The sequence below is a fragment of the Cornus florida genome, unplaced genomic scaffold (genome assembly GCF_030987335.1).
Source record: "Cornus florida cultivar Cherokee Brave unplaced genomic scaffold, ASM3098733v1 CherokeeBrave_3.0.0_Hap2_Chr01, whole genome shotgun sequence".
Lineage (NCBI taxonomy): Eukaryota > Viridiplantae > Streptophyta > Magnoliopsida > Cornales > Cornaceae > Cornus > Cornus florida.
The window spans coordinates 112,028,736-112,048,808 of NW_026775571.1; the positions used below are offsets into that span (position 1 = coordinate 112,028,736).

Consider the following 20,073-nt stretch of genomic DNA (forward strand, 5'->3'; position numbering starts at 1 on the left):
GTATTGAGTATTATATTTTTAGTGTACCAGAATGACAGTAATGAAATGAGACAAAGAAGAGGATCCACGTCCCCATCTCGCAACCACAAAGTCCAAAGCTTCCACAAAACATTTTGATGCGGTATTTATTTACTTTTTAAATGTAAATCAGATTTTTATTGGAGTAGTTGGTTTCGCGGCTTCTTAATGAAAAGACGGAAAAGTACTCGTCACACAGATAGCTACGTTCAAACAAATCAACTCATAGTGAAATTGCACACCCCGATTGAATTAGTAGTTGGCGCATCGAAAAGCAAACCTTTATCTTAATCAATAAGTAAGAGAATGGAAATTACCCTTCTACACACACACACAAAAAGCAATTGGTACATTATGGGTCTTTTTAATTGGTTTAGATTTTCTCTTAAAATGATTATAAAAACTGCCTTTATTATTTTAGTGGAATGCTAGAAATACCACTCATAGTGAAATTGCATACCCCGATTGAATTTGTAGTTGGCACATCAAAAATCAAACCTTTATCTTAAATTCTTAATCAATAAGAGAATGGAAATTACCTTTTTACACACACACACACACACAAAAAGCAATTGGTACATTATGGGTCTTTTTAATTGGTTTAGATTTTCTCTTAAAATGGTTATTAAAACTGCCTTTCTTATTTTAGTGGAATGCTAGGAATACCACTAATTCACTAATTCACGCAGTCTTATTTATAAAATTTAGTAGTGATAATTCACAAAATTTGTACAATAACTACTCTGTTCTATCAATTTAGTCATTTATTTTTCTTCTTTTTTCTTTCTCCTTAACTAATTTTTCAGAAAAATGCCTATTAAACAAAATTTGATTTGGGATAATTTCATAAAAATGAAATTTTGTGGGTCAAAAGACAAAAGAATAGAGTTAAAATTAAGTTTTTCAAATTAATGAAATTTTCTCAAAGTCTGAGGTGGACATAGAAATTTAATGTATATCATTTTTTTATTTCCAAAATATCCTTCTATTACTGTTATGGATCTCTGCCTCTACATCGCCTGTACTTGAATGCCTCAAGCTTTTTTCTTTTCTATGGATGAAAGGTCCTCTCTCCATGTAGTGGAATAACTTTTAACATGTAGTGGAATAACTTTTAATGGTGACCAAATGCCCGTAAGTCTCAATTGTTCCAGAGCAACAGCCGCTTCTGAATGTGTTCATCTATAATGGCAAAAATAATTCTTTCTTTTTCATTGGTTATCTATTTCTTTCACCCACCTAACTAACAAACCCATTTAAAAAAAAAAAAAATAGCAAATTCATTTAATCATTAGAAAAGTACAAATGACCAGAAGTTTTGGATAAATTTCTCATATTTGTTGGTTGTTCGTTTGGGAAAAAGGGTTGCCATACATGGGTTTCTCTCTCTATATATGAATAGAATTTCATAATAACAATAGAAGGGTATTTTGAAAATAAATATATAATGTATATTAAATTTTTATGTCTACGTCAGGTTTTGAAAAAATTTCATTAATATAAAAATTTTAATTTTGACTCCATTCTTTTCTCTTTTTACTTCCAAATCTCCATTTTTTTTTTCTAATAGAATTATCCCTTTTGATTTTAACCCGTTTTCTATATTTTTCTTTAAAGTTTTGAAAAATGATTCAAATCTCAACGACCATGGTTCTTCCTTTGGTAATACCCTGTTTTCTTTCAATACCCTGTTTTTTGCATCAGAATTTGTTATAAAGACTGAATCATTGTGAAATGTAGGCTTAAAAAACAAACTAGAGGGACAGAACTTTAGACTTTGACATAGAAGCTTCGATCTATATATAAAACTAGATTACAAGTTTACAACATGGGTTCAAACACAAATTAAACTCTACCCCAAATGCAAACTAACCTAAATCGGCTCCCTCCAACTCACAACATTCAACACCCGTCTCATTGTTGTTACATTCTATATATATATATATATATATACATATATTTAAAATGAGAGAGAAACTTTATGCTAGCTCTTCGTAAAAAAAAGGCCCATTAGACTTAAATTTCAGAACATTCAATCACACCCAAGATTTGACCATTCCTCCTTCTCAAGCCCAATCTTCCTCCTCTGTTTCTCTCTCCAACGTACCCATTCTTTCTCTCAAGAATATCAGCCAATACAGGGACCCAATTCTTCCAATTAAAGGATTAAAGGCTCAGAAGTTACAACCGCAACATAGGTAGAAGAAACAGAGTGTTGAGACCAGAACAATGGCTTCAAACACAGACACGATCATGAAGAGAAAGTCGTTGATGAACCCAATCTGAAAAGTCCGCCTCTTCCACCGAAACCCAGAACTCTTGAACCTCCATGTCCACGAACTCTTCTTCCCCAGTCTCTTGAAGCTGAACCACGGCTTCTTCTCCATCTTTCTCTATCTCTCTCTCTCTATATTTTGTGGTGGTGCAGATGTATGACACGCATATTGGTTTATTATATACACAATAGTGGACCTGTCTTTTGCTTTGATTTCTTCATTAACACGCACGGCTTTATAAATGAGGAATGGGTAATTTCGGAATATGGGAAATGCTCTGGCGATAGCGAATAATAATAAACCGTTCCGCGTTTTCGAACTTTCCATGGGTCAAAAGGTGGCTACGTGTGTACTGCGTGACTCGCGAATGCGAAAATTTTGATTTTTCCACTTTTTTTCAAACAAAATGAGTTGAGTGTGACAAATACGTAAATCATTGGAAATAGAGGGTTCTAAGAATATTCTACTTTGTGCTCAAATTTTGCCAAATTTAAATTAAGGTATAAATAAATGTATCTAAAATTAATCAAAATAACAAAAATGATTTAAACTTATCTACAAAAATTTTGAATTATAATCAGTAGGTTTTGACAGATAACTATCCTCTGTAAAAATAATGGAAAATTTTTATGGAATTATTTTGTTATATCAAACAAATACTAGATAATATATACGGTTCATTTATAACTCACTCTCAAATATAGAATATTTTAAACTTTTAACACAAGAATGTGTTGCAATTGACAATTGAAAGCAACTTTGTGCAGTGGAAGGGCGGTAGATTATGAGCTACACAAGGAATATTTGATTCGGTGAGGAGGGGCTAATATTTATTGTTCATATTCCGTGGAAAAGTTTCAACACACATCTCTGGAATATTAACACTTTCGGACCGGCTTCAAAATATTCACTACACATTGGAGCTTATTTTTCAACCCAAAAAAATAGAAAAATAAAAAAAATTCATCTCAAATCTTTGAAGTCCATTAATTTTTATCTTCAGCTTTGTGTCATGTATTCACAAATTTGACAAGTGTGCGATCTAAAGTTTGTAGAGGTATATGGAGAAGGATAAAGATCTTCTAAGTTGAATTTGTTTATATTATCATAAGTTGAATTGTTAAACTATTGACATGTGAATTTTTGCTTCAAATTCACTACATCTACCGAGATTCAATAGATGTGTTTTCCTAAATTATGTTGTTTTAAGTATTTTAAATTATTCAATGACATGATACATCACAAGTCGTTTAAAATTCTATTTACAAGCGGTATAAGTCTTAAAAGGTTAATCCGATAAGTAACAATATAAGCTCAATGTCATCTCGTCTTGTATCCTAGAAACATCCTCTCAATAAATGCATATTAGATGAAAGTTAAACATGATTTGTGAATAAAAATAACGAAACATGATTTGTGAAGTTAAACATAGACAGTTGATATAAGAAATTTTTATTATTATTTTCTTTAAAAAAAAAAAAAAAAATTGAACTTTTAACTTATTGATAAAAACAGGGGGTGCTAAAAAAAATTAAAAACAGGGGACATCATAGTTAAGTAAAATAAAGGGTCACAAAAATGTCATCCCATAAAAATGGAAAAATAAGAAGAGAAATGCAGCTAATAGTTGGGTGCCTTGTAACTGACAAAAGCTGAGACTCAAATTAATGTCCAGATATGAAAGAGGTTGAAAATTTTCAAGGTCATCAAAACGACCATGTTGGTTACTCTTTTTGTTTGTCAAAAGTTTGAAGCCACACTTGTCTTTAGTACCAATATCGATCTCCAACTGTCCATACCATAACAAGGCTTTGCTTGGTCTACTACATCATCATTCCAACCTTATTCTATAAACCTGACTTGCAATTGCTTTAACAAAATGCATTGTTCCTTTAAATTCTTACACGTGGCAGCCCATGGTTTCACTATTTCTTCTCATCTATTATATATGGTCTAATATTGTCTTTTTTATATGGCTTTGTTCCATTTGCTAGAAATATTGTGTGTAATGTATATACAGTTTATATATACAAAATTGTTTAAAATTATGTATCATAAAATTTAAACGTATCACCAGCTCTCAAGATATATATGCAATACGACCATTGCAATCTGTTCATGGAATTGTTCAAAATTGTTTGTTTTTGGCACAAGCAGGTTTCTCACCCAGCATTTTGGGCCAAGAAGAATGGGTCAGGGCTCTGTGGTTTTTTTTTTTTTTTTTTTTAAATGGTCTGGGCTCTGTTTCACTTAAAAATCACCCATTACTCTTTCTTTTCTTTTTTTCTTATTTGAATATTGAATGAGTCAGGTATGTTAAATTGTCAATATTGGCATACCCATCCAACGAACTTGCACAATTCAATCAAATTGGCCCCATCTACATATTAAAACTGCTCTCAACTAATTAAAATGGTGCATATTCATTGGTATATTAATGACATGGTATACCCGGCTCACCCAATATCTATTCTTGATATCCAGCTCTCCCTTTCAAAGTATTGTTAATTTGCATCTAAGAAAAGTCGAATCTTAAATATGACACTTCATGAGACTCTAGGACCAAGTTACTTACTTACTTGAGCTACCCCTCGAAGTCTTACTTTTTTACTACCTCAATTTTTCCAACACCATGTCAAATGGAAGGGGAAAACATATCATTATATAGGTTTCGTTAAGCCAAACAAGTTAGTCAAATAATTTGTGTATATGAATGGTTTAATCACTTTTTTCAACATTCAGGTGTGACAGTATTGTTCAAATGATAAAAAGTTAGGCATTTAGTGCTCCCACCCTCTAAGTTCATAGTTCGATTCCCTTCCCCGTCTCACCCCTAACTATTAACTTACTAATTATTGCCTGGATAAAAAATTTTAAAAAAAAAACTTTTTTCAACATTGGAATTATGTAATACCCCGTAATTTTAAAGAATGTATTTAAATTAATTTTGTGTTAGGTTAATTAATTTTATTTATTTGTGCATACTACATTATTTTATTAAATTCATTTAATTGTGCATGTAAATTAATTGTGTATGTTAAAATAGTAAATTTATTCATTTAATTGTGCATGTATTATTTTAATTACTTTTATTTGTTGATTATGTTTAATTAAGCTATATTAGTTAATTAGAGTATTATATTTGTGTTATAAAGTATTATGATGATATAATATATTATTTTGTAATAACAATAATAATAATTATATTAGTTTAATAATAATAATAATAAGAATATAATAATAATAATAATAAAAGTTTATTAATAATAATATTAGTAATAATAATAATAATATTTATAATAATAATAATAGTATTAAACCAAAGTCATGATGAAATTAGAGATTAGGATAGGATTGCATCAATGGTTATGGTTGGAATTAAAGCCATATAGGTAGGAATATGAGAAATGGGTGAGAAGTTATTATAAATTAGATATTTGTAATATTTATATTATATATTTTGTGTATAAATTAACTAGCTTGCCTTAGAAAAAAATAAAGGGAGTTAGAAGCAAAGTATAAATTCTAGAGAGCTATTTTATAAGAGTGAAAGGAAAAGAGAAAGAGAAAGAAGCTTGGACCGGTGTAGGCAATTTTACCCGACTACGCGCAGACCGGCGGATTTATTTTAAATCCAAAAAGGCAAGTTATTATCTACTTTTCCCCTTTGAATTAATAAATTAATTGTTTAGCCTATTTTTATGCATAGAGCCAAGGTTAGGAGGTTGATAAATTATTAATTTTATTTTATTAAATTAATGGAATTTTAATTATATAGGATGGTATATATTTATTTAATGTCCTATGAATTTAATAATGGCTAAAAATAATTAAATAAGACTTTAGGGATTTTTCTAGAATTTTCTAGATTTTTTCGGGCATTTTCTGCAATTTCCGGCGACCTTCCGGCGAGTTTTCCGGTCGCCGGCAGTGGGGGAGACGACCGGAGTGATCCGGTGCAACGCGGCACACCATAGGAGGGTGTACGCGCGCATCCTGGCCATTAGTGGAGTCTGATTGATCCGGTGCATCGCGGTCCATGATACCGCGGTACACCCGGATCTGTGGGCGTTGGATGGAGGGAAGATAGGGTGAGATGATCCGGTGTGACGCGAGTACGGAATCCGGATGCAGCCAACCAACCAGGAAGTGACACGTCAGCAAGGCACCCTTAGTGCGCGCGTGGCAGCGCGTGCGCGCGCGTGGGAGCGCGTGGCTGATGCCAGACGCGCGTGGAGGCGCGTGGGAGAGTGGGGAAGGTGGGGCTGCGCGTGGGGAGGCTCTGGGAGGCGCGTGAGGGCGCGTGTGGGGTCCCTACAGCTGCTGGAAATTACCAGAATACCCCTAGGGCCTGTTTTGTAAATTCCAGAACCTTAAACTTGGATTTTTAGGTACTGTGTTGGTAATTACGGGTTTAACGGGCCACGAAATTATTATTTTAACACCCGTTACTTATTCTTATGGCCGATTAATCTTTTCTAAGCATTTATTGGCTCGTTCGCAGTACGGATACTAATGTGATTTATTTAACGACATTGTTAAATATAAATAGTGTTATTATCGTATTTAATGGTATCAAACATTACTGTTAAATTAAATAAGGCCATGGCTTTAGTCAGATAAATTATCCATGATATCTTATAGGATATTTATACTGTTAATTGATATATAAACCATGACTATTATGCTGTGTGCATTTCAGGAAATAAATGGACTGTTTAATTATGTCGCATTTATATTATATGGATGTGTTGCCATATAGAACCATATGAGCTGGCTAATAAGTTTAGACTCATTTATACTTTATGCATTCGTTGCGATAGACAGATGTGTGGCTGTCGGGGTATGTGGTTTAATATTATTGGCATGTGTTGCCTAATTGACATACTCGGTATATTTATTAATATTGTTGGCATGTGTTGCCTAATTGATATGCTCAGTATATTCATCAGTACTTTGCGAGGTGTTATCACTGTGTAGTTCGTTATAGTCTGTGTTGTCAGTACCGTGCACCATGTATAATAGCTGATTTCCCGGGTAGGGAAAGGCGACACTTGACCACCTAGTGTGAGTCTAAGTGATCACCGTCTATTCTGGTTGAGGTCATGTTATACATCGGATAGTTCCCATAGGATGTATACAGATATAGTACTCATCCGATTCATAATGATTAATTTATTTGATTCTCTGATTTGGGTCATAGTAGAGAGGACTTGCTCGTGGGGTTGACCCACCATTGTTGTTATTTCAGGATACGGTCAGTATCCGTTTCAAGGCTGAGGTTAGCAGTGTGGGACCATCATCCGAACTCATCTACTCCTACGATCCAGTGCAGGGTAGAAGTTTTATGTAGTATTTCAGTTTCAGTTTTTATTTACTTTTGACGTTGAACTCTCAGGGTTATATTTAGGGATCCCTGACGTAGGATTTCCAAGTTGTAATGAAGTACTGTATTAAATAAAGGATGGATGGATATTGTATTATTTAATGTTTCTTTCCTGTCTAAATTCTTTTATTTCCATCATTTTGTATTCCATGCTTGTATATTGCCAATTGTTTTTGATATCCCTCGTTTTTCGTGTATAAGCCTGATCAACTTATGCGTGGAAAATGTGGGGGTGTTACAAATTAGGTGTTTGAGTTTCTAACAGAATTAATCACTTAAACCATTCTATGATCATCCAAAACAACTACATATAAAGGAACTGCGAAAAAAAATTGGTAGGTCGTTTTTATGTATTAACATTTGATGTATACACATGAACAATAGAAGAATTAATGGTTTAAATTTAAAAGTTTTAAAGTTTAATTACCATTGCTACACTGACCTTTATTTTTAATTCAAATTAACATATTGTTGTGATTAATTGTTGGAATTGTTGTATCTATAGTCCATTAGTATTATAACCTATAGTTCAGATCAAGGTTCAGGAATCAATACATCAAAGATGTATATATCTAAAAAAAATTAATTACATTATGTAACTTGAGTAGTTTTTCATTAAATGAATAAATTATCATATATATATATATATATTTTTGGGGTAAGTAATTATGATAAAAATTTACAATAACAGTACTAGTAAGGCATTGCTGCAAAACAACCTGGAAGGACTGAGACTGGTGGTGGAAGGGTTCGATTGGTAGAGGAGGAGGGGATGGATTGATGAGCATTTGCAGAGGTTGAAGGCACTGGAAGAAATGATTTATACAACAGGAACACTAAATGGTTGTTCTAAACCAACTCACACTCAATTTGATATCACACCGATTCGGAAATTGTCAATGGAATGGGTAATATATATATATATATTTGGTGGGTTAATACTGTTAATACTTTTTTTTATCTGGACTAAAATTACTATAAAAAATAATAATAATAAATAAAATTTGGAGTGAGCTCAAGCCTACCAAATCCACCCCTAAATCCGCACACACTATCCTACACCGCACGGGTCTATGTATAGAAACAAAATATAAAAAGAAAGAAAGAAAGAAAGAAGAGAGATGTACGGTGTGGCCCTGTGGGTAATGTGATAGCCGCCTCTGTTGTCTAGGGTTATCAGACTACCTTATTGTCTTGGTGGGCTATGGGCGTTGCTAATTGGGTTTGCTTACTTATTTTGGTAATTCGGTATATGGGCATACCGCAAGCCCCAAACATCAAAGACCATCAAGCGCATTGGGCTCAAAGAAAAACAAAAACTAGAAAAGAGATTCCAAGAACCAAGACAAAAGGCCTGACTCTTTTATTTACTTTTTTTCATTTCCGTAGATGTGTCAAACATTTGGTACGAGTAACTGACCAGAGAGAAAGGCCGCAGACCTTGCGGAAGGTTCCCATGAGATAGGGCAGTAGGGACGGAAGGTAGAGCCCAGTGGAGGAGTGGATTCGGGAGTTTTTGAAGAAGTTCCCCGTTCAACCCGACGAATACGAAACGGAGGAATAGGCGAAGCAGCAGAAAGGGAAGATGAAGGCGGACCTCCTCTTTTATGGTTTCGTTACAGGTGGCCTTTTTGGAAGTTTTTGATGTGATAATATAGTGTCCACTGTATTTTTACCAATTAGCATTTTCAATAAATAATTTTAAAATTTTTTATCATTTAAAGTTAAACTCCTTAGTTACTTTGACATGTACACAATCTGTCTATTAAGAAGGGAAAATCAAAGAAAATAAATAAAAAGAAAGGAAGGAAATTGAAGCCCATTTTTCGGTCTACCATATTCCTTCCACCCAAAAATTAATTAAAAGGATAAGTGGGAGTAATTTTTTATTTATTTATTTATTATTATTTTTTTTTTGACATTTCTACCCATTTCAAAAATAATATTATTTTATTTTATTTTATTTTATTTTTCCATCATTTCCAACTGTTTGAGACACCAACTTTCAAATGTCCCAAGTTCATAATTTTTTTGGTTTCCTTTCATACAGCTTTTTCACATACAAATGGTTGAACGAGTTGCTTGGAGTTATGGAAGCAACCAAACAATGTCTAATATATTTTTTACTTGAGTAATCAGAAAGAATCGACCTCAGCTCAAGTCAATTTCAGAGTGTTTGAGCTCGTCTTGAACATCCCTACTACTTGTCGAGCTCAAACTTGTTTCATCATTTTCAGGATCCGATTAACCATGCAAGTATGGTCTATCTCTCTCACACACGCACACTGAGGCCCAGAGCCTAATGCTGTCTTCCACCGTCAAGCGGTGGTCTTATAACTATATGCTATATACTTCTATGAGGTAACCAACCCTTCTATAACCGTCTCTGTTGGAGTAAAGTGATAATGCTGTAGAGTTCAGTCCTACATAGCTAAACTCTACTTTTGCATCTTCTGTATATATACATAAGTTGTGTTCGCTATTTTTGTTTTACTTTCTGTCTTTATCTTCCCCAATCATGGTTTTTGTGCTGAACCCATTACCTGTTTGAATAAAGGCCAAGAAAAAGATTTGTTATTTGAACTCTTTCATCAGAGTTCTTGCAGACCCAATGGAGGTTTCTGATAATTACCTCCATGTGTGTTTCTACCTGCGCATTAATGCGTTTGCATGTGCTCTTTTGTATAGAGTAACATTTTGCAAAATTATCTTACATAACTCTTTTGTGACTTCTGATACTGATTCTCCATGTTTTCTCACCAATGACTGATAGTATTCGGTCTCTGTCATAATTTTTAGTTGCAGGTAAAGGAAAAAGCCCACTCATTTCAATCTTACTGGATTGCCAGTGACGGAGCGATACAGAGTTTTCTCAATGTATTGATGAAACCCATGACAGAGAGTGTTGTTTTAAAGGACTGATCTGAATGAGAAGAAAACATGGTTGAGAATATGCTTGAACTAGAACTCCGATGCCAAGCATGATGAATAAAGCTTTTTCCCTTTTCCTTCAAAAGATACAATTTTCAATAGGCTTCAAACCTGAATACCAAGTTCTTGCAGACATTCTTAAATCCTGTGCTGCCATCAGAAACATCAATTTGGGGAACGCTCTTCATGGTCATATTGTTAAACTGGGCCATAGTTCTTGCCAGTCTGTTTCGAAAGCGCTGCTTAATATGTATGCCAAATGTAAAGCTTTTGATGATTGCCAGAAACTTTTTGGTCAAGTAAGCCACTGTGATGCTGTCACTTGGAACATTGTCTTATCTGGGTTTGCAGGGTCCCGGAATCTTGATTTGGAGGTGATGAAGTTGTTTTATGCAATGCATATTGGTGAGGACCCTAGGCCTAACTCTATTACTGTTGCTATCGTTCTTCCTGTGTGCGCACGTTCAGGAGCTCTTGATGCTGGAAAGAGTTTGCACTCTTACGTGATAAGATCTGGATTGGAATCTGATACCCTTGTAGGAAATGCTCTGGTTTCCATGTATGCTAAATCTGGGCATGTTTGTGATGATGCATATGCTGTGTTTCATAAAATTGCTGACAAGGATGTTGTTTCATGGAATGCAATGATTGCTGGGTTTGCAGAGAATAAATTGATGGATGATGCATTTTACTTGTTTCGTGGAATGCTAAAAGGTCCAACAGTACCTAATTATGCCACAATTGCAAACATTTTGCCTGTTTGTGCTTTTTTAGAAGAGAATGTTGCCTACCACTTTGGAAAAGAGATCCATTGTTATGTGACGAGACGGGCTGAATTGATAACGGATATTTCAGTCATTAATGCTCTTATGAGCTTCTACTTGAGGATTGGACGGACGGAAGAAGCACATTCATTGTTCCGAAGGATGAAGTTAAGGGATTTAGTTTCATGGAATTCTATTATTGCCGGATATGCTTCAAATTGTGAGTGGTTGAAGGCATTAGAGTTATTTCATGAATTGCTCTCTGTTGAGATGACCAAGCTGGACTCTGTCACTCTTATCAGTATTCTTCCTGTCTGTGCTCATTTATATAATTGGCAGGTGGGAAAGCAGATCCATGGGTATATCATCCGGCATCCTGGTCTGCGTGATGATACAGCAGTCGGAAATGCCCTAATAAGTTTTTATGCAAAATGCAGTGACATAGAGGCTGCTTTTAGAACATTCTCATTGATTTGTAAGAGAGATTTGATAACATGGAATTCTATGCTTGATGCCTTTGCAGTGAGTACATTTGACAATCAGTTTGTTGACCTGTTACATAAGATGCTTAGGGGAGGGTTAAGACCTGACTCTATTACCATATTAACTACAATCCAATTTTGTGCTATTGTATCTAGAGTGGATAAGGTTAAAGAAGCTCATGCTTTTTCAATAAAATCTGGTCTTTTGCTAGGGAATATTGAACCTACTCTTGGGAATGCAATAATTGATGCATATGCTAAGTGTGGTAACGTGGGTTATGCATTGAAGATTTTTGAGAGTTTATCAGGGAAGAGGAATGTGGTCACGTGCAACTCAATGATCTCAGGATACATAAATTGTGGCTTACATGATGATGCACGCATGATATTTAACAGGATGTCTGAAATGGATCTCACCACTTGGAATCTAATGGTTCGAGTCTATGCTGAAAATGATTGTCCTAGTTCAGCTCTGACTCTGTTCCATGAGTTAAAAGGTCATGGAATGAAGCCTGATGCTGTGACTGTTATGAGCCTCCTTCCCGTTTGTGCTCAAATGGCCTCAGTCCACCTGCTAAGGCAATGCCATGGATATGTGGTGAGGGCTTGTTTTGAGGATGTTCGCTTGAAGGGAGCTATTTTAGACGCATATTCAAAATGTGGGAGCATAAAATGTGCATATAATCTCTTCCAGTCAACTCCGCAGAAGGATCTGGTTATGTTCACGGCTATGGTTGGAGGATATGCGATGCATGGAATGGGAGAAGAAGCAGTTGGGGTTTTCTCTCACCTGCTTGAGTTGGGTATAAAACCAGACCATGTTATAATAACTGCAGTTTTGTCTGCTTGCAGTCATTCTGGCCTGGTGGAGGAAGGGTTGAAGATTTTTGATTCACTAGAGAAGGTGCATGGGATTAAACCAACTATGGAGCAGTATGCTTGTGTAGTGGATCTCCTTGCTCGAGGAGGTCGAATTGAGGATGCCTATTATTTTGTGACTAATATGCCCATTAAAGCTAATGCCAATATATGGGGTGCATTGTTGGGTGCTTGTAGAACCCACCACGAGGTGGAAATCGGACGTGATGTGGCAGATCGCCTTTTTAAAATTGAAAGTAATAATATTGGAAACTATGTAGTCATGTCAAACCTATATGCTGCAAACGCTAAATGGGATGGGGTCCTGGAGATGAGACGGTTAATGAAGACGAGAGCTCTGAAAAAGCCAGCTGGGTGCAGTTGGATCGAAGTAGAAGGGAGGAAAAATGTTTTTATTGCTGGAGATTCTTCTCACCCGCAGAGAAGTACTGTTTACAGCATGTTAAGTACCTTGGATGAACAAATCAAAGAGAAATTTCAGTTCTGATTAATCGACTCAAAACCTAGCATTTGCAGTGCCCTCAAAAGCAGGCATGTGTTATTTACCCAAAACCATCATTTATTGAATTGTCTAGAAATCTGAAAGACAGAATTGTTAATATGCTCTGGTGTGAAGATACTCAAATGTACTTGCTTAAATCTTCTCCATCAATACTTATTACTGAATATTCTACTACACTGTACTTGTACATTAATCTTTCTTAACTAGAATTAATAAGATGGATGATTTGGTTCTGACTGAGTCATATGGTTTTTTGCTACTACAAAATTTAGACCTTTTCAAACAGTATGCTGTCTCAACCCAAAGGAAATTCTAATATTGATACATGTTAGTACTTAGCTTCAATCACCCTATATTCTTGTTGACTCATGCTCTCTTTTCCCTTTTGTTGGTGAATTCACATTTTGGCAAGGCTTCTAAGTGACAATGCCATGAAGCCTGGACTCTGGCCATGAATTTCTTTTCCTGGCCTTCAATGGCAAATGCGCGATGGCTGACCGCTGAGCTCACACATGGGCCTAGGAGGTGAGGTGAGTTATGTCAAGAAGTTTCAGAGAAACTTCCTTGCTATATCTCTATCAATGTTTATATCTCAGTAAAGGAATTCAGATTCTCAACTCTGAGCATTTCCTATCTGGATTTCTTGTTATACGATTATTAAAAAATGAATGTCATCTCTTTCTTTGTGCACTAAACCAAGGGCTTCACGGCACTTTATTTGTTGGAGCATGAGAAACTAGTTTGCTAACCATAACGTTAGTATTGTCTCAAATTGTAATATTTCAAAATTTGCATCCTGAATATGTTAGTTCTGTGTGGAAAAAAGGGATGATCTTTTGCCTCTCTGTCCATTCTTTAAAAAAGTAGGATTTTTTTTTTCCCTTTTCGACACATACTTGTTTTCATATACCAATTTTTAGAGTAGCCAAGCGGAAACATACTTCTTTTCGATACATAACCTTTGCATAATTTGGCCATGTATGAAATTGTGAATGTCACTACATTTACAGATGCTTTTTCTCTGTTTATAAAAAATAAAATGTTCTATGCTTGACAGGTCTGCCAATAGTGCCAGCTTGAAGGAGGCACAACAACTATGCAAAGAAATGCCAATGAACATGAAAGATTTAGCATTCCAAAGTGGGGATTGCTCTGAAGCACTTGCTCATCTTTTTCCAGTTCCTCCTCTTCAAGGTGGGTGCTTCCAACAAACTCCAATAGAGATTAGTTATCTTAAAGTTCATGAAAGATTACCCTATATTTCCTGCTTCTGTTTACCCTACATTTCCTGCTTCTGTTTAAATTTAAAGGAACAAGTGTAAGTATAGCTTGCATTAGTAAATGAAAAATAAAATAAAAAAATTGACGGAAAATTCAAATTTTAATATTTATACTTTCATGATATAATCTAGTACAATATGGCAAATTATTTTGTTCTATAAAACTTACAATCTCGACGCACCAATGGGACTATTTGGTTTCTGTGGACCACTATCTACTTTGTTTCATTTGATAGTTGAAAGTCTTGGTGACAAACTGGCCTGAGGCCCTGTTGACAGTTTCATTTCCTCATTTTGCTGTCCCAGATGCACAAGTTAATTTGTAGTTACACTGAAATGAGAACAATCTCTACGAATGTCTACCATATTATCTAGAATTTGAACATCCATTTGACATATACGTTTAGAGTAGGGCAGTCTCTCGTTTGTTTTCAGTAGCGATATGATCCACGGAACAATAATAGTGGATAGAAGAGACTTACAATGTTAAAGTATCCAATTAATGTAGAAATGATATATTGAACTGGTTGACCTGTTCTTTTAACTTTCATATTACTTAAATATTTAAAAACAAGTGATGAGATGTTAATAATGCTATATTATTCAATTAACATAGAAATGATAAATAGATCTGTTGACATGTTCTTTATCTTTCATATTGCTTAAATATTTAAGAACAATTGATGAGATGGTGAATAATATTACATTATACATAATTAGAACATAGTGAAAATTTTGTGGTAAGCTCGCCATCATATACTTTACCTTTCTTTTTATATAATTTCTTTACATTAAAGCAGTGGAGAAATATATTACATACGCAAAGCTAAAAAAAGTAAGCAATTTACAGTTCCATAACATGCCACAATGGTTGACGGGACTGTCATTTCACACTGATTAATTGACCCCCATCATTAACCGAACTGTTTGTGATGGGGAAAATGGTACTTAAAAAGTTAAAAGTGATTTATGAGGCAGATTATTCTAACAGAGACTTTTGCAAGATGCATATCACGTTCACGGCTGCAAAAGTCTCGTTAGAATAATCGGCTATTTGGATAGGTTTGAATAGCGTGATCTTTGTGATAGGTGTACTTAATTTTACCAGTAACGACAACCTTTGTTTGTCTAACAAATCTCACTGTATTATATTTGTCCAACATCATCATCATCCTTGCCTTTATCCCATATGATGCAGGACAAGTAGTAACTTATAGTAACTAAAAAGAAAGAAGGGGATGAGAAAGAGAAGATAAGATAAGGCTAGACGAAGGAGTTGAGAAGTCAGACGAATAGGGATGAGAATCAGATTGAAGGAGGTAGGATAGATAGACGGAGGGATTAAGAACAGTAAGAATAAGAGCGAGAAAAGACACAAAGGGAGTTCGCAATCTTAGTGATAATATTCAATTTCTCAAAAAACTAAGTTCTCAAATAACAAAGGAGCCTTTAAATTGGCAAATTATTAAGCAAACCCTAAAACATAAAAATACCAAAATAACCCTAAAATTCAAACATTATCAAAATAACAATAAGCATAAATAAAACCCTAAATCACTAAAATCCCCAATTTTATCTCTTTCCATCTTCTCCAAAAGTAATGTTGAAGCATGTGCAAATCATGTATTCGAATCATATCCCGTGCCCCATCCCCATATGGATGAGGTCGGCCACATGAATTCTCTTTTTTCATTCTTTTCTTTTATGTACCATGTCTTCTCTTAAATTTAAATTTTTAACCTTTATTTGTCTAACAAATTCCATTGTATTATATTTGTCCAACATCATCATCATCATCCTTACTTTTAACCCATATGGATGAGGTCGGCCACATGAATTCTATTTTTCGGTTCTTTTCTATTATGTACCATGTCTTCTCTTAAATTTAAATTTTTTTAGACTTTTTTTATTACTTCATATCACTTAAACTTTGGTCGGCCTCTTTGTCCTTTACTTCTAAGATTGAGATGTTTTGTCCAACATATCTCAATCGTTTTGTTCTTTTATTTGAGACCATGAGCATTTAGATGCTGATATTGGTGTATGCTGATTTCCCAGGCGAAAATAAAGAACAATATTGTTCACTAACTTGTTTTAAAATAGAACTTTTTCCTAAATCATTATTGCATTGTGCTTGCCAAAGCATTAGAGTTTGTAATTTCTTGTTCGCTGCGTGAATTCATTAAGCTCTGTCATATATTCTTCAACCATGCACCGACCCAATATAGGCCCTTACTAATGAAAATTTTCCTTAGACATGTACATCTGTTTATTTCATTGCATATGATCCAACTATCTTGAATTTCATCTCTTAGTCTATATGTTGTTCGACTTGTACTTCAGTCTCTCAAATAGATTGAGCATCAAAGAAGATCTCTCTCTTTAACCCCCCCCACTATTTTGCTATCATTATCTGTTGTATTATTATTATTCTTCTTTTTTCATTTTCTTTTTTATTTTTCCTTTTTGTTGTTGCTGTTGTTGTTGTTATTGTTCTCTTTTGGTTCTTCTTCTCATGTGATCTTCTTACAGCTATCTGTGGAGTAGAAAACTTTCTACTTTGATGGCATAATCTGTGGAGTATAACACGGTAGTTCCTAAATATTCCTGTGTTTCTAATTGACATGCATTCCAGAGGGAATAACCATGGGAATAAATTTTAATTATGCTCCTTTAGGTAGAACGGTTTTCTTGCTGAAGAATGGCCATTCTTGTCGTTTATTTGTATCATTGTTTTATGATTTTTTATGGCAGAACTTAGCGAGGTACTTCATGGATATTCTTAACTCTTCTCGCCCCTATGCAACTGGCGGGACATCATACAACGAGATGTGGTACAAACAGCTGGAACTTCAAATAGTGTTTAATTATAACACCTATCAGTGGAAAGCTTTATACTTATTTATTGTCTTCATTGCTGAATTTCCCATGCGGTTCTGGTTTGTTCTCATTTCCTCATCCCATGAACAGGACGGACTCAAAGCAATTGGCAACCACTCTGACAACTGAAAATGAAAAATCATGTTCAAATTATAATATGCTAAAGGTCTGCTGATCATCAAATGGAGATGACTGTAAATGGGGATGGATTGAACAGATCGTATTTTTGAAGGTACAATCTCTATATTCATTTTCATTCTTGGTATATTAGTGAACAGTGATTGAGATAAAATTTGCAGTTTTGATTTGACTCTCTAATTTAGTTATTTCATTATAGTCCTTCATCATCTGACTCTCTTCTCTCTCTCCGTGTTTTGAAATTTTGCTGTAAATTTAAGCTAATTCTCACTCCAAAGCGACAGAACAAAAAGAGAATCAGAAATGTGGATTCACCGAAAATGCTATTCGGTTTTAACAAACCTTCTTTTCTCTTTGCATTTACATTTTTGAAGGACAAAATCCACCACTCCATTGATTGATTTCTGATAATTTTTCTCATCCACATCATAGATCGGTAAGTGGTCTGAACTCTAAAGCTTATGTTTAAGATTAGCTATTTCTGTATTTTATGTATATGTAGACAGTCAAGACATTTTATTATTTTACTATTACATAATTCACGAACATTTTCCTCCACGAAATAAAGCTAACCCAAAATGGGCTTAATAGGGGTTTGGTATTCTGTATTGAGGGATTTTTCGTCCACAAAATGGGCTTAACAAGGGGTTATTTTTCTGCATTTATTCTCAATGAAGGTATGTTTCACACTAATTTAGCGAAACCCAACTTAATGTCAATTTGGCCACAATTTGAAGTCATTACTAGATGCAAATGGATACCAGCTGAACCACTGTTACCTAATTGAACCATGGCTCAAGCTTGTAATGGCTTGCTAATGTTTTTGAGGCCAAAATCTCCATAGACATGTACATCTGTTTATTTCATTGCATATAATCCAACTATCTTGAATTTCATCCCTTGGTCCATGATCCATATGTTTTTTTCGAATGGTTCCATAATCCATATGTTGTTCATGTACTTTAGTCTCTCAAATAAATTGAGCATCAAAGAAGACCTCTCTCTAACCCTCCACTATTTTGCTATTATTATCTTTAGTATTATTATTATTCCTTTATTTTTTTCTTTTCTTTTCTTTTCTTTTCTTGTTATTGTTCTCTTTTTTTATCACCATTGTCTAAAGTTAACCCAGCAACAGATTTGTAAATGGTGATTCTCGAGATGAAATTAAATGGTTGTAACAACACTCATTTATTGAATTCTATCTAATCAAGGTATCCTTGTATAAACGGAGGCTATTTTGAATCTTCTTCTCATGTGATCTTCTTACAGCTATCTGTGAAGTAGAAAACATTCGGCGTTGACGGCATAATCTGTGGAGTAGAACACTGTAGTTCCTAAATATTCCTCTTTTTCTAATTGAGATGCATTCCTAAAGGAACAACCATGGAAATAAATTTTAATTCTCCCCCTTTAGGTGGAACAAACAGTGTCCTTGCTGAAGAATGGCTATTCTTGCCGCATATTTGTGTCATTGTTCTATGAATTTTTATGGCAGAACATAGCGAGTTACTTCATAAATATTCTCAACTCTTCTCACGTGGTCACACCTATGCAACTGGAGGGACATCACACAACGAGATGTAGTGATTGTCACAATTATGTTTTTGTTATGAAAATGTCATGGTATGATTCACTTGTAACCAGGTGCATAATGTCAATATATATAAATGTTTGAGGCACTGAAATTTTTTTTTGTCGTATTATTTCCAAGATTGTTGACGGCTACTATAGATGTGTTTGTGTTGGGTAAGTGCTTAGGGAAGTGTCGGCCAAGTGTCTAAAATAGTTAAATTTATTTTTAAATTGTGGACACGTACATGAAGTGACAGACACATGTTTAAAAAATGTCCTTAAAGGTCGGTGTTCAACAAAGATACTCCTTAATGTGTAGTGTATGTGCTTCCTAGCTGCTCTGCATGTGGTTTAGAATCTTTTATTTGCAACTGGATGAACACGGTTGGAACTTTAAATAGTGTTTAATTATAACACCTATCCGTGGAAAGCTTTATACTTATTTATTGTATTGATTATTGAATTTCCTATCCGGTTCTGGTTTGTTCTCCTTTCCTCAACCCATGAATAGGATGGACTCAAAGCAATTGGCAACCACTCTGAAAATTGCTGGTTATTTTTTTAGGAGAAGACTCGTCTCTTATTTTCTTCTTCTTTTCTTTGGGTGAAAAATTCATTTTATTACTCATAACTTGACTCAACTAAAGAAAGCCATCACAAATGTAAGTTGGCAGGGATACTGGGGAATTTTTAGGAAAGGGTGAAAGTGAAGTATCATTTAGCTCTGAAGTATAAAAATGTTTTCAGTTAGCAGGGATACTGGGGTTGAAGTTTAAATATTTTTTTGCATCAGTGTTCTCTTTTATTATCATCAAATGGCATATAATTTTGTAAATGGAGGTGAAGATTAAAAAATTAATTGAAGTGTGTGGTTGAGGTTTAAAATACACGTTTAAAAATTTTAATCGTCATGTTTTTATTGAATACATTATAAGGGGTCATGCTGTTTATATTACTCTTCT

At 34.5% G+C, this 20,073-nt stretch overlaps 1 protein-coding gene across 11 annotated transcripts; it reads left to right on the forward strand.

Annotated features, from left to right (window-relative positions):
* The first annotated feature begins 8,804 nt into the window (after nt 1-8,804).
* On the forward strand, nt 8,805-19,339 carry LOC132314186 (putative pentatricopeptide repeat-containing protein At5g08490). 11 transcript variants are annotated; one of them, XR_009483483.1, is made up of 8 exons: nt 8,805-9,302; nt 9,731-10,041; nt 10,480-13,267; nt 13,651-13,768; nt 14,296-14,432; nt 17,273-17,352; nt 17,489-17,972; nt 18,128-19,339. XR_009483483.1 is itself a non-coding variant. In XM_059813099.1 (3 exons), exon 3 carries the CDS (start codon nt 10,653-10,655, stop codon nt 13,221-13,223), a length of 2,571 nt encoding a protein of 856 aa, XP_059669082.1. In that variant the 5' UTR covers nt 8,805-9,302; nt 9,731-10,041; nt 10,480-10,652; the 3' UTR covers nt 13,224-13,643. The 11 variants fall into 11 exon arrangements, 1 of the variants encoding a protein (XP_059669082.1); XR_009483480.1 differs by having other exon boundaries at nt 17,489-17,630; nt 17,797-19,338; XR_009483481.1 differs by having other exon boundaries at nt 17,489-18,213; nt 18,809-19,337.
* Nucleotides 19,340-20,073: the final 734 nt, after the last annotated feature.

What these genes read in the sequence shown, in the direction of transcription:
- LOC132314186 (XM_059813099.1), top strand. Translation starts at nt 10,653, where the DNA reads ATGCCAAGCATGATGAATAAAGCTTTTTCCCTTTTCCTTCAAAAGATA.